The sequence below is a fragment of the Prosopis cineraria genome, unplaced genomic scaffold (genome assembly GCF_029017545.1).
Source record: "Prosopis cineraria cultivar Desert tree isolate PC_DT_omini unplaced genomic scaffold, ASM2901754v1 PC435, whole genome shotgun sequence".
In the NCBI taxonomy this organism is placed as follows: domain Eukaryota; kingdom Viridiplantae; phylum Streptophyta; class Magnoliopsida; order Fabales; family Fabaceae; genus Prosopis; species Prosopis cineraria.
In genome coordinates this window covers 2,475-18,741 of record NW_026555760.1, presented here as the reverse complement: position 1 = coordinate 18,741, position 16,267 = coordinate 2,475, and the positions used below count along the sequence as shown (strand labels likewise).

General features: G+C 30.8%; 1 protein-coding gene across 8 annotated transcripts; it reads left to right on the top strand.

The window, feature by feature from the left end:
- Positions 1 to 3,930: 3,930 nt before the first annotated feature.
- On the top strand, positions 3,931 to 10,378 carry LOC129297095 (CDP-diacylglycerol--serine O-phosphatidyltransferase 1-like). 8 transcript variants are annotated; one of them, XM_054935470.1, is made up of 14 exons: positions 4,462 to 4,607; positions 4,775 to 4,987; positions 5,866 to 6,065; positions 6,175 to 6,261; positions 6,369 to 6,428; positions 6,963 to 7,053; positions 7,361 to 7,415; positions 7,567 to 7,646; positions 7,762 to 7,878; positions 8,038 to 8,125; positions 8,929 to 9,020; positions 9,408 to 9,661; positions 9,765 to 9,853; positions 9,938 to 10,378. In XM_054935470.1, the coding sequence occupies exons 3-14, from the start codon at positions 5,899 to 5,901 to the stop codon at positions 10,066 to 10,068; spliced, it is 1,311 nt and encodes a 436-aa protein (XP_054791445.1). In that variant the 5' UTR covers positions 4,462 to 4,607; positions 4,775 to 4,987; positions 5,866 to 5,898; the 3' UTR covers positions 10,069 to 10,378. The 8 variants fall into 8 exon arrangements, with proteins under 8 accessions (XP_054791449.1, XP_054791448.1, XP_054791447.1 ...); XM_054935474.1 differs by lacking the exons at positions 4,462 to 4,607; positions 4,775 to 4,987 and adding an exon at positions 3,931 to 4,399 and having other exon boundaries at positions 6,196 to 6,261; positions 8,041 to 8,125; XM_054935473.1 differs by lacking the exons at positions 4,462 to 4,607; positions 4,775 to 4,987 and adding an exon at positions 3,931 to 4,399 and having other exon boundaries at positions 6,196 to 6,261.
- Positions 10,379 to 16,267: the final 5,889 nt, after the last annotated feature.

The following is a 16,267-nucleotide window of genomic DNA, read 5'->3' as shown; positions in this document are numbered from 1 at the left end:
AAAAGTGTTTACATTTAATACCCGATCGTACTTTGAATATAATTGTCTCCAATAGTAAAATTCATATGAGCTATGAAAAGCATAATATATTGAATTTAAAAAATATAAAATAATAACATAATGAAATCTCAATTATTGAATGAAACATGCGTCTATCTTAAAAAATGTGCATGAACAGAGACACAAGATACAAAACAAACCATAGAAAAAGAAAGAGTTGCACCATGTTTAAAAATATGTCCTTTTGTATATAACATTTACTATACTCATCAAAATTATGAAAAAGGCAAAATTTGAATAAAGTAATTAACAATTTATTTTAACGTATAAAAGTCATTAATTCTTTTAAAAAGGTAATTGATATATAAGATGTAAAATAGTATCTTTTTAAAAAGTGTGCTTAGAGCTGTTAATTAAGGCTTAGCCTGTTGGGTAAGTTCTTTTAAGTTTGAAAATAACTAGGGCCCAGGCCACTATTTTGGAGTGAAAAATGATAATTCAAACTTAAAAGAATTAATTTTTATAAGCTCAAAAATAAAAGGGCTGACCCTTTAAGGCTCTTTATTATTTTTTAAATTGTAATATAAAAAATAAAATATTAAATATATAACTAAAAAAATAAATATATTAGATTTATTCATTCCTTTTTTATATATTCATTAAGATTTAATTGATAGTGTTAGCCGAGTCTAATTTTTATTGGTATTATTTTGATGTTGCTATTTGATATTAGACTTGGAAGTTTAGTTTTTTTTATTTATTGTGGTGTGAATTGATTTAAATTTATTTTTTAAAACTTAATTTCATGTGTAATAACTTTTTTTTAAGATTATAAATATATTTTTTAAAATTTTAAATTAAAAAAGTAAAGAAAATAAGATCAAGCCTTGTAAAAGAGAGTCATAAAATATAATTAAATTTATTATGACCAACCTATTTAGATTCTGATTCTTTAAGAATCAATTTGTTAGGACTGAATTGATTTTAATTGATAACTTTAAATATGCATGTCACGAAGAAAGAACAAAGAAAAAAGGAAGGTAAGAAAAAAGATGTTAGAGAAAGAGTTGCATCAATAACCTAAAATCCTCACAGAGCTGTTTGAGATGACAAATAACAACCTCGTGCGTCCTTGACAGCCTGTTGATCAACGAGGCATGTCTTCTCAAAACAACCCATTGATCATTTCAACAACAAATTCTCAGAAGAATCACCGGTTAATATTAGTAAAGATGTTGAATTTTATTAGTAATAAGAAATTCGTAAATATTTCCATAATGTTTTGATTAGTGCCTATAAGGCAGGGATTAATATACTTATATAGTTAAATATTGTTGACAAGACAAGAAAGAAAATTTTCTAATTTTATCTACCAATATAAAAATTTCTAACTTTATCTACCAATATAAAAATTTAGTCAATCTTATTGTTAGTATGAAAATTTTTGCTGGTAGACTATTTACAAAGACATACTCAATTTTAACGAGTTTTTGAAAGACTTTTGTTGGTCAAGCAAAAAAATGATAATAATTTTTTTAAATATATAAATAATAATTTGATCCTTTAAAATATTATAATTTTCTTAAAGTCTATAAAATTTTTTTTATCATTAATAAATTTATATAAATATTAAATTGTCCTTGTTAAAAATAAATAATTAATACATTTTGTTTAAATATTCACAACTTTTTTTCTTATATTTATAACAATACAATAAATAAAAAATTTAACATGTAATAATATGTTATTATATTTTAAGAGATTTTATTATTATTTATATATTTTAAAATAATTTATTATTATATTTTTTAAGTAAAAAAAATAGAAAAATTTCTCATAAAAAATTGAAACAGTATTCTTTGCCACATCCATTGCAAGGTGAATGGATATAATAAGTGGCTCACCAAACAAGCTCATAACGTAGGTCCATTTTAAGGGATTTACTTTATCCCTTTCTGTTCCAAATAGTAGATTGATTTTGACAAGTATTTAATGCACCCATGTTTTCTTGTGCTCTTTGCATGGATTGATTTATCCAATTTTTTTATATAATAATTATTTTTCTGACCCATAGTCAAGAACTAATCTTTTTTCGGAGCATAGAATTACATAGGTATGCCTTCTTTCTCGCAACAAGGTCTGTTCAATAGTGAATGACCACGCCCACTGAAAATGTTAAGATTACAAAAGTGAGCTCTGCAGTCGGTAATTCAGAGCAAGTTAAACATGGACGAAAAAATTAGGATCAAACTTAAAAATTTATTTTATTTTATTTACTTTGACCTATCCATATTATTCAAATAAATTTTAAAAAATTTGAACTAAGTCAAAACCGAATGAGTTTAACTCAAATATTTAAATTTTTTAATTATTAATATAATAAAATTAAAATAATATAAAAATTAAAGATTTTAATTGTTTTAAGATAAAAATTAAAATTGACTAAGAAAATATAATATAATATTTAATAATTTAAGTATTAGGGCTAACTCAAAAGCCCAAGGTATTAGGATTAAATTTGGCTATATAATCTTTTTTTATCTGTTCGGTTAATTTTTAAACTTAATCTAAATAAACTTGGCCTAAGTAAGGCAAATTTACTCAAGTCACTGGCTCTACTTACCTCTCTTAGCAAGAGTAGCAACAATGATATCATTAATTTGTGATGAAATAAAATTTTATCTTTAATTCATTGGTTTTTTTTAGTGTCTAGTAGCTCATTACAATGAAGGTCAAGAAAGCTAAATCGGTTATTAAACCAAATGAGGTATTAATTCATAGTTTAATGGTCAAACTATGATTCAACCAATCATAAATAAATTAATATGTTTTAAATAATATATGCTTAAAATAAAAAATATTACCCATGATAATAAAAGTAATTTTTTAATTTAAAAAATAGTATATAATTAAAAATGGCAATATCCATCACTATTGACTATTCCATCATTTTAATCCAAAATATATATACTTATTTCATAATGTACAATTTATAACTTTAAAATATATACATATATGCATATTTCTTACATATTTATTCATTTTTTCCATTTATTAATACTTATTATGTGTAAATTGTAATTTGTAAATATGAATTAAAGTTTCACAAATAAAAAAATTTAAAAATAAGACCGATTCAACCGATCAACCCACTAATTTTGCCAGTTCTAGCATGTTGGTGACTAGTTTTGGACAATTGTCAAGATAAACAAATTTTTGCTATAACCATACTAAATTTAGAACCAATTTTTGATTCAACTCGGCTAGTCTAATTCAATTCTAATAAGAATTATAACAAGAGGGGGGATATAAGCTATTTGGATTAGGATGTCTAAAGCGAGCGAGCGAGTAAAAAACTGTCATTTTCATTCTACGTTCCCATCAAGATTTGTTTGAACCTAGGGCCTTCTTTTTTAAAAAAAAAAAATTCTGAGAAACTACTATTACAAACTAAAGCAAAATATAAACCATCCTACACTTTTTTCATCATTTTGGGGATGATCAAAGAAATAAAATGAACTATCTAATCTAACTCTAAGTTATAAGAAAACCGTGTAACAGAATCAGCATACAAATTAGCTTCTCTATGGCAAAATTTAAAGAAATTTTCCGATTCCGGTAACAGAAAGGTCGGGAAACCTAGAACCTTTTATAGCAGGATTAAGAGACCTAGCCATACTTTCATTTCTCCCTGTCTTTTTTGCCTTAAATTTTTTGGAGAAAAGGTTGTTAATGGGAAGGAAGGGTATAATGGTAAATTCAGATCTTGGAGAGGAATCAAAGGAAGCGATGTGCTGCAATTAAAGAAGATTCAGAGGGGTACTTCTGGCACAAACATTAATTCTCCGTCCCGTCGCCCCCCACTCTCTCCTCCCCATGCCCCTTTAAATCCCCCCACCTTTCAACATTTTCTGTTTTCATCAGCGTGCGTATCCAATACCATCTTCAAATCTCTCTTTGACCATCGTACTCTCTCTCTCATTCTCTCTCTCTCTCCCCTTTGTAATTTCTCTCCTCATCATCATCATCACTCTTTGCCTTTTCGCCGCTGTTGCAGCAGACTCTGCCGCGAACGAAACCAAAGACTCACACTCACTCACAAAGAGAGAGAGAGAGACCACCACAAAACTACACTCCCCTCCCTCTCTCTCTCTCACTCTTAATACGCTCGAACCCAACCTTAAGAATCTCTCACTGCAGCAAAAAACTGGTTTTTTTATTGCTGTTAATTATCAGTGGGAGAGATAATCACAAACACTCGCCTTCTTTGATTAATATTATACGCTTCTGCTGCTTCCGCTCGCTGCCGCGTCTTCTCTTCTACTTTGATCTGACGGCTTCGATCTTCTCGCTCTCTCAATCGTACGGCCAGGAGTCCTTTCTCTGCCGGCCTCTCTACGTAAGTCTTCCGTCTCTGAAAACTCAGCATCAAAACTATAGATGACTTTAAAACCCACTTTTTCTTCAAATAAATCATTTCCGTATAATACCTCTAGCGCTCGCACTTTTACCTACTCTCTCTCCCCGTCTCTATCTCTTTTGTGCCTGCATTTTCTTTTTTGGATTGGGCTTCGTTTCTGTTTTCGATTCTGCTCCTCACATTCAGTGTACGTGTATTTTCATTTTTCTTGTTTTTGTTTAATCCCGTTTATCTTATTAATTATGCTTCTATTTAATTTAAATTAGTTTTATCCCCTCAAGCATTTTCTTCTCATTTTTATGTCCCGTGTCTCTTTACTGGATTTAAGGTACGGTGAATTTTTCTTACATGCAGTGGTTTAGCGTTGAATTGTGCATTGAGGTGATGGGTTTTCTGTTGTTGATGCTGTGGATGCGAGATTAGAATAGATCACGACAGTGAAATTATATCATTGGCCAATTGCCTTGATCATTTTTTTTTAAATCTCTTTTTCGAGGAAGGCTTTCGAAATAGTTTCTGTTGAGAGTTCTTTTGGTATTCATCCGTTTGTTAAGTTCTTAACCAAAGGTTAGTCGGAGGGATGGCTCATTTGTTCAGTCTGCTATTCTTTGCAAAGTGCATGTTGGTTTTATCTGAATTATATTGTGTGTGCTTCTATTTATCATAATATTTTTTATGTGCGGCCTTTAGGTCGGTTATTTATGATTAAATTGTTTATTAGATGCTACTTAGGCTACAAATTTGCAGTTTATTATTATTTTTTAAATAAATTTTTCCTGGGCCAAAGCGATTTCTTATGCCTCAATTCATTGGTTGTGCAACTGTCTAGCTTGGTCTTTAACTTCGAACTTTAAGATCGTTTAATTTTCTGAAGGCAAATTGTAACTTTTTGTTGAATCATTTTTTTACAATAAAAGGAATCTCGTGGGAGTTTTGTTTTACGATATGGGAATTTTTTGTTGCATTGTATGCTAATAACAACAAATGATATCAGTGTGAACCAAAATTAGTATTAAAATTCATTTGAAACTCACTGCAAATTGGATCTTTACTGGGCCTGGGAGCCCCCCTACCTCCCAAAAAAAAAAAACATAGAATTGCAGATTTTCTTTTGAAAATGGTATCGTGCGTCTATATGGGTCTATATATCTCTTGTTCTTCTCTGAAAATTTTTCTCTTAAATGTAATGCTTAATGACACGAGGGTAGTTTGGTAAGAACCTTGCCTACTTGTGCTGCCTATGTTATGTACTTAAATGAGTGTTTGCTCATTTGCTGTGCTTTCACGTAATGGTCATTATTGGTAAGCGTGATATGATGGTTTATGTCTTGCAAAAAGAGAATTTTTCTCACTATTTGTTATTCTTTGTACTTTCCACGAACGGCTTCTTCATGATCATATCTTTGTCATAGCATGGGGAAATAATCTTACTTCTGTGATCTCAGGAACTCTAAGAAAGCTTTTCTGGACACCAAATTATGGAGTCCAGCTGTCAGAAAAGGGTTAAGAGAAATGATTACCTTGATAAAGAAAATGGTGATTTCCATTATGTGTCAAATGTTGACGAAGAATTTGATCCATGGACTGCATGGGCTTACAAGCCTCGCACTATTACATTGTTAATGATTGGCGCTTGTTTTCTAATGTGAGTGCTCCATTTGATAAATTGATGCCAAATTAGTTGCTCACCTTGACCATTTGACGAATGCTTTCTCAAGTAAAGTTATTAAGCTTGTCTTCTTTTTAATTTTTAGTTTTGATGTATATGATGCCAGATGGGCAAGCGGTGCACTCGATCCAGAAAGAGATGCATCTGGTGATCTTGTTACCTCTGTTAAAAGGTTTTGTCCTCATTTATAGTATTACTCGGATAGTCATTACTAACATGCCTTATCATTTGAGAATTGTACTGTTTGTACAGTATGTTAAATACTTGGTTTTTCTGTAGGGGTGTGTGGGCAATGATTGCTGTTTTTCTTGCTTACTGCCTGCTGCAAGCTCCTTCCACGTGAGTAACTAAAGTAACTTTGTTGTGTCAAGTTTGTATCTTTCAACTCTGTAGGTAGATCTTTATTTTTTGAATGTATTCTTACTCGTCCTGCATGTGGTTCAAGTGAGAATCCTGGATTGGTAAGTTGTGAGGTGGCTTTTAACTATATATTCAGGGGAAAAGTGTGTAAAAGTTGTAGTAAGTTCATTAAAAAGAGCATTCATTGGAAATATCTGTTTATTCCTTATTTAGGAATTGGGGGACTACAGGCTGATGGTGAAACTTTTAAACAGAAATGAATCCTTTTGATCGACTAGATTAGTCTTATATTGTTTTAACTCTATTTCTATAATGTAATCCCATCTCAAGTTGTTCTGTTAGGTTAAGCTACTTAGATGAAAATATTTTTCTACTGGGTCTCCAGGAGTAGGGAATGATGATGGACAAGTAGTACTTTGAGTAATTTTTCAGACCAGCTTAAGGTTTCTGGTTGATTTATCTGCGGAGACCACTACGTCTGTCTAACATTCATTATTCACTGTTTTCATTCAGGATTCTTATTAGACCACATCCTGCAATTTGGCGACTGGTCCATGGCATGGCTGTTGTTTACCTTGTTGCCCTCACATTTTTGCTTTTCCAGGTCAGTTGTTGTGTCTTGATATAACCCCTTATTTTCTGTTAAAGCTGTGTATGCAAAAAGTGTAACACATGCATGCAGAGTTTAAAGGGTATTCATTTATGTGATTTGCAGAGATAATTTTTACGTGAATTACATCACAGTGCATCTTTGCACTACTTGTATTGTGTACCTTTTATATTATTGTCTGTTGGCTCCTTCCCACTCTGACTATGTCTGTCTCTAGCAAATTTATGGATAATAAACATGTGGGGGTCTATTATTAGTTTTTCTATTTCCATTGACTGAATGATTGAGTATTTTTTCCCAGAAACGTGATGATGCTCGACAGTTCATGAAATTTCTTCATCCTGATCTTGGTGTTGGTAATGAATCTGGTTCTTCTCTTTTTAAGTTTTGAATTGGATAAGTAGCAGCTAGTTAATTGTTGAATTTTGTTTCATTTTATTCTTGAAGAGATTTTTTTACTGGATTGGATCATTAATATGCATAATTATTATTCCTGACTTTATGCAGAGCTTCCTGAAAGGTCTTATGGTGCTGATTGTCGCATTTATGTGCCAGAAAACCCTACGAGCAGGTTTAAGAATCTTTATGTATGATTTCTTCTTTCACAAACTTTATCCTGTTCTCACCTACTAATGCTGTCTTGTTCTTCCCTTGATCATGTGGGTTCCTTATGCTCCTGTTTTTATATTCTCTGTTTTCTAGGATACACTTTTTGATGAATTTGTTCTTGCTCATGTAATCGGGTGGTGGGGGAAGGCTATTTTGATCCGTAATCAGCCTCTTCTTTGGGTGTTATCAATTGGTTTTGAGTTGATGGAGGTTAGCCCTTGATCTGATTTATAACTATGCAATTTGTTAATTGATCTCACTTAGTCTCTACAGTTTGTGGGGAGGGGAAGGGCTGGATTTGTATTGTTAAAGCATGTTACTTTCCAAATTATACAATATTGTTTGCTTATGAGCTTATATTTGCATTAGCAGTTTACTTTTCGCCACATGTTACCGAACTTCAATGAATGCTGGTGGGACAGTATCATACTTGACATTTTGATCTGTAACTGGTTTGGTAAGAATTCTTAACCTTTTGTTTTCCTTGTTGGTGAGGTAGTACTTACCATGTATAATTATTTTAAGCAAGCACCTATGTTTATTTGGGCCAAAGCATGCTCCTATTTATGGACTATATCATCAGACCAAAGGTTAGATTTTCAAAATCATGGATATGTTCTTAATGTTTTTGGAATTTTAGTATTTGACTATAAAGATGAGAGCTAGCCCCATACATGAAGAATTATAGTGGGAGTTTTTTTATGCCCCTGCCATGCATCTTGAGGCAGTGAAATTTTCACAACCACGTTTTATGTATTTGTGTTTTTATACTATCTGGAGAACTCCTAATTTCTGGTGAATATCAAAATTTTGAGGCTATTTTCATGTGACATTAAGCTTTTGATTGTTTCTTCTTACGATAGTTACCTTGTCTTTTCAAGATTCAATGTTTGAAACTAGTAGTAGCACTAGCTAGTGATACACTTTAGTAAATTTATTTAATAATTAATTATTTGTTCATAATATATTTTTTGGAATGATAATAGTTGAACCTGGAATTTTTTGATTTCTTTACATGAATTTATTGCTTCTTTATGTTTAGTTGATTTAATTTTTGCCAGCCTCAGCATATTTTGTGCCTGTGGTGTTTTATCTTTCTTTTTTTGTAATATTAGACTCTTTTCCTCTTTAATACATTTTTAAAGTAGAGATATTGACCAGTTGCGGATAATTAGTCATTTATCCAAATTAGATTTGTTGTGATCCATTTGCTATTAATGCCTAATCGTAATATATTTATTTGCTTGGTTTACTATGCAGGTATATGGGCAGGAATGTATACTGTTAGGTATTTTGATGGGAAAACATACAAGTGGGTTGGCCTGAGCCGTCAACCTAATATCATGGGAAAGGTGCGTTTAGGATTATGGTCAATTAAATCAACAAGCATATATTTGAGTAAATTAACAATTTGAACCTTATATTTTAAAACCTAATTAACTTTACTCTTGAAAGTTAATAAGTGCACAAGTTAATTAATCTTTGATAGTGCAACAAACTCGTTGCAAGTTAAGTTTTTCGGTCAAGTGACTCACTGACGCTAGAAGGACTCATTTGTAAGACTTTGTGAGTTTGGAAGGTTTACTTGTATATTGACTACTTTCTAGGACTCAAAATGTTAAATAGCCGGTGCTTCATTTCTCATTGAGGAAATAATGAACCCCCCCCCCCCAACCTTTTGATAGCGCTATAAGGAGACTGATTTTGACTCTAGTGCTCCTTTTTCCTCTATCCATCAGGTAAAGCGAACATTAGGACAATTTACTCCAGCACATTGGGACAAAGATGAGTGGCATCCATTGCTTGGTCCTTGGCGTTTTATTCAAGTGATCAGTCTTTGTATTGTCTTTTTAACTGTAGAGCTCAACACATTCTTTCTCAAGTTCTGTCTGTGGATACCACCTCGAAATCCTGTTATCATTTATCGGTTGATTTTGTGGTGGTTAATTGCGATCCCAACCATTCGCGAGTACAATTCCTACCTTCAAGACAGGTACATACTGCCTGTCTTCTTCTTATTTTATTGCCGTCCTAAATAGTACTATCATTGTTTAATTCAATATTTCATCCCTACGTGTTCGTTGTGAAATTCCCAGGAAGCCGGTGAAAAAGGTCGGAGCTTTTTGCTGGCTTTCTCTTGCCATTTGCATTGTTGAATTACTAATTTGTATCAAGTTTGGACATGGTAGGTCTACTTGTAAGTTCTTTATCACTTAAGTATTCATTCAAACAGCTTATTCAATGAAATTTTGTTGCTTTGTTTTCCCAGGTTTGTATCCTAAACCAATGCCTTCATGGCTGGTAATGTTCTGGTCATCTGTTGGAGTTATCCTTGTATCATGTCTGCTTGTATGGTCATGGCAGTTGCACCGAAGTCTCAGCAAAAAAAAGAGGCGATAAATTAATTAAATTTACAGTTCTGGTGGGGCAATTATTCTTTGATTCCTTCCTGATTTTTATGGTTATTGTCCATGCATAGCATCCATGTTGTAAATACTATCAGCTTCATAATTGTAAATGATCATTTTCCTAGCTAGGGTAGTGGATCTCAGTCTTAGCATTATGATATCTGTGAGTGGGAAAATATTAGTTACAGCTGGTAGAGGAAGAAAGGTCTTTTAAATGGGACGCCTTAGAATGAATCATTTTGAAACATTTTCTTGTAGTTTTTGTTAGTTTTGATTGAAATTACAGAGCTTGAGTTTGTTCATGCTGAGTTTCTTTGAGATCAACAAGGGCTGAAACGGAGAAAAGTGTACAGAGAAGTCCAAGCATGATACGTTTTCATTAGATGTGGTCTAGCTCCGAGGTACAATTGCTAGATGACTATTAAATAAACGTTCCAATTTATTACTTTGGTGTCTTAATATTTCAAAAATTACTTAATTTTTTCCCCTAGAATTATAAAATTAAAATGTTTAGTAGAAAAGTTCCAATTTATTACTTTGGTCTTTTAATATTTCAAAAATTACTTAATTTTTCCCCTAGAATTATAAAATTAAAATGTTTAGTAGAAAAGTTCCAATTTATTACTTTGGTCTTTTAATATTTCAAAAATTACTTAATGTATTTCCCCCAGAATTATAAAATTAAAATGTTTAGTAGATAAGAGTTTTGTGTCTCGTTCATTTCATACAAGGAAGTATTAGATTGTAGAAAATTGAACAGTTGAAATATTTTAAACTGGTCAAGTGGTTTTCATTATCGGTAAAAAAAAAAAAAAACAAAATCGTGGTTTTCATTACACTGGATATGTAATGGCTCTAGTACGGATCATGAAGCTGACATAACCAAGTCTAAATGACTGCTGTATATTAATTAATAATTTAGCCAAAAATTCGAGCAATATTTTATCTAGGTATCGGACCATGCATTCACAAATCACAACCTATATATGGCATGGTCTTGTGTTATTGTATTATTAATTATTAATAATAATTAACATATAATATTTACTTTTTTTGAAAAAGAGTTGACTTTCAACCTAAACCTACTTTGATCTGCGACCCAGTACCACACCATAATCAAGTAATCAAGTAGTCAATCACAAATGGAATGCAATAATTATGATAGGACTTGAATTAGTTTAAATCAAAGAGGGTTAATGATGAAGCTTATCAGCAAAAAAAAAAAGTTGTTAATTAATGATGAAAGAGTAAAAGTGATGCAGTACGATAGACACCTCAAGTAAAGCATCCATATCTGACGTACTTGAAATTATTATTACCATGCTCATTTATGTCCAAAACATTTCACGAGGGCTATAGGAGATCAATATTATATCATACGTACACTACAAATAGAATAGAATGAATGGATATTGTCAGGAAATTGAAGTGATATGCATCAATGTATGCTAAATGAAATTACCTTGAGAATCTTGTCATCATGTTACGTTGTTGTTAATTAGTTCCCTATGAAGCCAAATAATCAGCCATGGCAGCCTCGTCCCTATCTCACATATCCTTACTTGTGGCATCTTCTCCATGACGACACAGACACAATCTGTCTGTCTGCGTGCAAGCTCGTCCACCTTCAACAACGAGTCCTTGACGATGAGAGACAAAGAAGTGAACATTTGAATTGAAGCAACAAGTCAGCAGCGGATGATATATCATCAAAGACATCTTGAATTGGTTTGGTCCATCTCACCACCACTGCTCTTCTTGTCAAGTTTGTTTGTCGGTATAAATCCTTCTTAATGTCAAAGTTGACAAAATTAAAACCCGTGTCAAGAGCTTATTTAGTTTCATGTTGAAAATAATCAAAATCAGGTTTTTGGTAGAAGTAGCTACTAAAATTATCATATTTAATGTTATGTTTGAATATATGTGGATTTGAATTTAGATTTAGATTTGATTCAAATCTTACCTCAATCCCAATGTAATTTCAAATCCTTTTTAAACTCCTATTTTTTTTAAATTTTAATGAAAGTTTTTCTCTCCATTCGTGTTTATTTGTTGATTTCATTATCTTTTTGACTTCAATATCACTATCTCTGACCAACATCCATTGGCATCGCATGCAACAATTGGGACAACATTGTCGGTGTCAACGGGGACCGAACAACTGGCTATGATTGGGACTAGACTGCTAGCTTCGACTAGGATTGAACCACTGGCTTTGATAGGGATATGATTGCTAATGTTGATTGGGACCAGACTGCCAATGATGATTGGAACCAAACTGTCGACGTCTACCCGGATGACCCTCCTCTGCCACTAGATGCTAGTTTGCCATTGTTGTTGTCTTTCGATGCCGATCCAACGCTGCCATTCGGTATGGTTTGCTACCATCGTTTGGTACTGGTCTATCACATCCAACTGATGTCGGTTATCGAAGTTGATCGAGATTGAGTCACCACCCTTGATCGAGACCGGACCACTGACATCATTCGAGTTGCATTTAAATTCAAACATAGAATTTAAAATTTAAAATTTTATTAGGATCTAACTAAAGTATTTTAATATTATAATTTGTAATTTTTTATATTATCTAAACAAAGAACTTAAAATTTATGAATTTTAAATTCAAATTTTCAGCCCAAATCTACCCATCCAAATGTAACCTTAGTGGATTTTAATGAGAAAAAGATAACACATACTTGAAAAAATTGATTCACTTCCCATACATTTTGTAAATACATCATAAATGTTAATTAAATAATTATTATCAAATTTAAAGGGCCAAAGAAATCTAGTATCACTCTGTAGTCCCTGGGGTCAATTTGTAAATAATATTGTTGGAAAAAAGATGAAAATATCCTTGTGGTGGAAATGTAATATCACTCCAACTTGCTATTTCCATTGTTTAGACTTCACAATTGTTATTTTTTTGAATGTTTGCTTGTGTCACTTGTCATTTCGCTCAAATTTGATAGTTTTATCACTCATAATTTTCTAACCTCTTGCTTGTAAAAATGTAACAAGTACTAGTTGTTTTTTGAATGTTTGCTTGTTAAACAAGCACTTCACTTTTATTCCATTCAAACTTGCTGGTTTCATTGTTTAGGGGTTATTAGGTATTTTCAAAACTAATATTAATTTCACTTATGTTATATTAAAAAAAGAGAATTAATTTCGCTTTCATCCTAATTGCAAATTTCTTTGGTCCTTTTTTGCAAATAAAGTTGTACAAGGGTCCTTGGATGCGATTTTCTCTATATTTTCATAAATTTTTTACTCCTTGCTTTTGTGCGAGTGCTACTGTTTTTTGTTTGTTCTGCGTATTAGAAATGTTTTTCAAAACCATCATCTTAAAGTTTGTCCTCAATGTATTTTTGGTATCTCTTTGATTGGTACTCCCTCCGGTCCTATTTATAAGTCATTTCTACCAACCTCATCAATACCAATACAATAAAAGTATAAGGAATAAAAGTAAGTAAAATTCCAAACATGTCCCTATATAACAAATCTAAAAAGTAATATCCTGTTACTTTTTCTCTCTCATGAAGGGTAATTTTGAAAATACCTCTCAAATATTACCTAAAAAGACGCACCGTGACTTATAAATGGGACCAAATATACCTTCTAAAATTAGACTTATAAATGGGACTGGAGGGAGTATTACTTATAAGTAGCATTCTACTTATAATCCATCGATGTGATAGGTCCCACTTGTTTTTCTTTGGAATAGCAAATGACCTGTTTAACCTCAGAGTCGTTAACTTATTTTAAAGGATGTTATCATTATGTGAGAGCCCTCTGGTTTAGTGCCTTTTCCATTCTTCCTTCATCGGTTTATCCAGTTAGATTATTACTATACCTTATTGAAGTTGCATGATGAGGGGTCAGATTATCAACTTGGAGGTATCATCGTTTTTCTTGCCATTCACAAGGGCATTGTTCATCATCTTTGTGAAGTACTCAGAATTTCACGATCCTTCTTCAACAGTATTTCATGCATGATCCTTCTTCGACGATATCTTCTTTCTGCCTTGTTAAGGTTTTTGTCAACTCTGAATTTTTGCACTGAATGCTTTAAATGGAGCCAAACTGTTTCAATAACCTCACTTGCATTCGTACTATTCTAGCTTTGAATCAAAGAATCTTCGTAGCATCCTTTTCAGTGTTTTTGCAGGGAGCTATTTCATGGATTATCTTCTACGACCTTTGGTGCAGGATATCCATTTGCTGGCTTCTTTTGTTCTGTCACTTTTAATGTATCGCAAGACTATAACCAATTTAATTTCTTCCTCCTTTTGCTTTAGACTTTTATGATACTTGTGTAATGTTTAGTTTGCTAATATTATGTCATTTGCTTTGATGGTTTAATGAAATATTAAGATTATTGGGGGGGGGGGAGTTTCTCCAGAAATTCGCAATAAAGTTTACTAGCTTACTTATTTACTAGCTCTCGTTCAAATTTATGAATATCGAACACCTGGATTCATTCTCGTTCTAGATTAATTTTTTTTCTACAACTTTTTTTTCTTTGCTGCGTGTTTTAATTAATTTCATAAAGTAATTAGATGTAATTTGTATAATTTTTGACATATGTAAAATGAAATTGGACTTAAAATAAATGTTGATTATAGAATAAATATCTTCGTTGGAAAAATATGCGTGTGTAATCAAAAGTATGGTAATTAATTTAATATAATATATATCAGGTCTCAAAATTTTGTTAAAAAATGAGTTGCAAGTAAATTTAAATAGTTATAAATATGAGAGTTTAACTAGACATTTAAATTCAGGTCAAAAAAACAAACGTTAAAGCTTTTTTCTTTTCTGTTTCTAAAAACTATTTGTTATTTTTAAAAAAGGAAAAAATTTAAAATTTATTTAGATAAGTGTTTTTCATTTAGTTGTTTCCAAAAATTTTTATTTTTTTAAAAAAATAGAAACAACTTTAAGTTATTTTTATTTTATTTTTACTTTTAAAATACACTATATTTGATTATTAAAAATTATAGTTATCTTGACTAATTTTTATTATTAATTATCACTATTAATTATTTGTAACTATCACTATCAATTTATTTTTTAATTTTAAAATTATTTTTTAATTAACATAAGAAAATAAATTTTTATTTTATTTTATTATAAAAATCATATTAGAAAACAGTTTTTAAAAATAAGAAATAAGAACATAAATCAAAAGGCTCTAAGTCACATTTGGTTACTGTTCTTTTTTTTAAAAAATGATTTGCAATACAATTTTTAAAATTATTTTTTAAAACAAAATAAAAAAACCTGGTTGCATTAATTTAAAAATATATTTAGAATTAAAAAATTGATCAAGAGTGTGATTAATGGTGGTAGCTTATGATAATTATTGGTTAAGGCAATTATAATTTTTAATAATTAAATGTAATATATTTGAAAAAAAATAAAATGAAATAGCTTTAAGATGTTTTTATTTTTTGTTTTTAAAAAAAAAATGAGAACAGTTTTAGACAACAACTAAATTCAAAATACTTATTCAAACACGTTTTTTAATATTTTTAAAAAAATAAAAAACTATTTTAAAAATACAAACCAAACAAGCTTTTAGATTTCATACTTGCTCGTGAAATGTTCTTTTCAATTGTTATTTTAGGGTGACTTTTAAAATAATTTCCTTATCCTTAATATAAGTCAAAATTGTTAATTAACATTTTCTAGTTTTATTTCTAGAAAATTACTAAAAAAATTAATTTTTAGATATTTTTAATTTTAAAAAAAATTAATAAGTTAAATTATTTTATTTGGTGACATGGTTAAAAGTGTTTGCAATAAGAATAGGAGGAAGTAATAAATATTTAAAACTGCAATCAAAAATAAATATTTAAAACTTATTTTTTAATAAAAATTTTTGAGACCTAAGTAAAAAGATATTAGGGAAACTCGCACCTAGATCCTCTAAATGAAAGTAAATTACTTTTAAGACCCAATATAATTTGATAATTTTCTAAAGATTCAAGGGCCCCATTTGCAATTAATTTTTAAGCTCAAAAGATTCAATTACCCCTAATTTAAAAAATGAACACGAACTATCACCTCTCTTCTTTTTCTTTCCATGATTGTTTCTATTTCTATGATGGAATCCGCCCCTAAATTGTTGATTCTTCTACTTATATTATCCATGTCATCTCTACACTGATGAAGAGCCTGAGGTG

What these genes read in the sequence shown, in the direction of transcription:
- LOC129297095 (XM_054935468.1), top strand. Translation starts at nt 5,899, where the DNA reads ATGGAGTCCAGCTGTCAGAAAAGGGTTAAGAGAAATGATTACCTTGAT. An exon ending in AACCTAATATCATGGGAAAG is followed by an intron (nt 9,021 to 9,407) that starts GTGCGTTTAGGA and finishes TCTATCCATCAG; the next exon opens with GTAAAGCGAACATTAGGACA. An exon ending in TTGTATCAAGTTTGGACATG is followed by an intron (nt 9,854 to 9,937) that starts GTAGGTCTACTT and finishes TTGTTTTCCCAG; the next exon opens with GTTTGTATCCTAAACCAATG.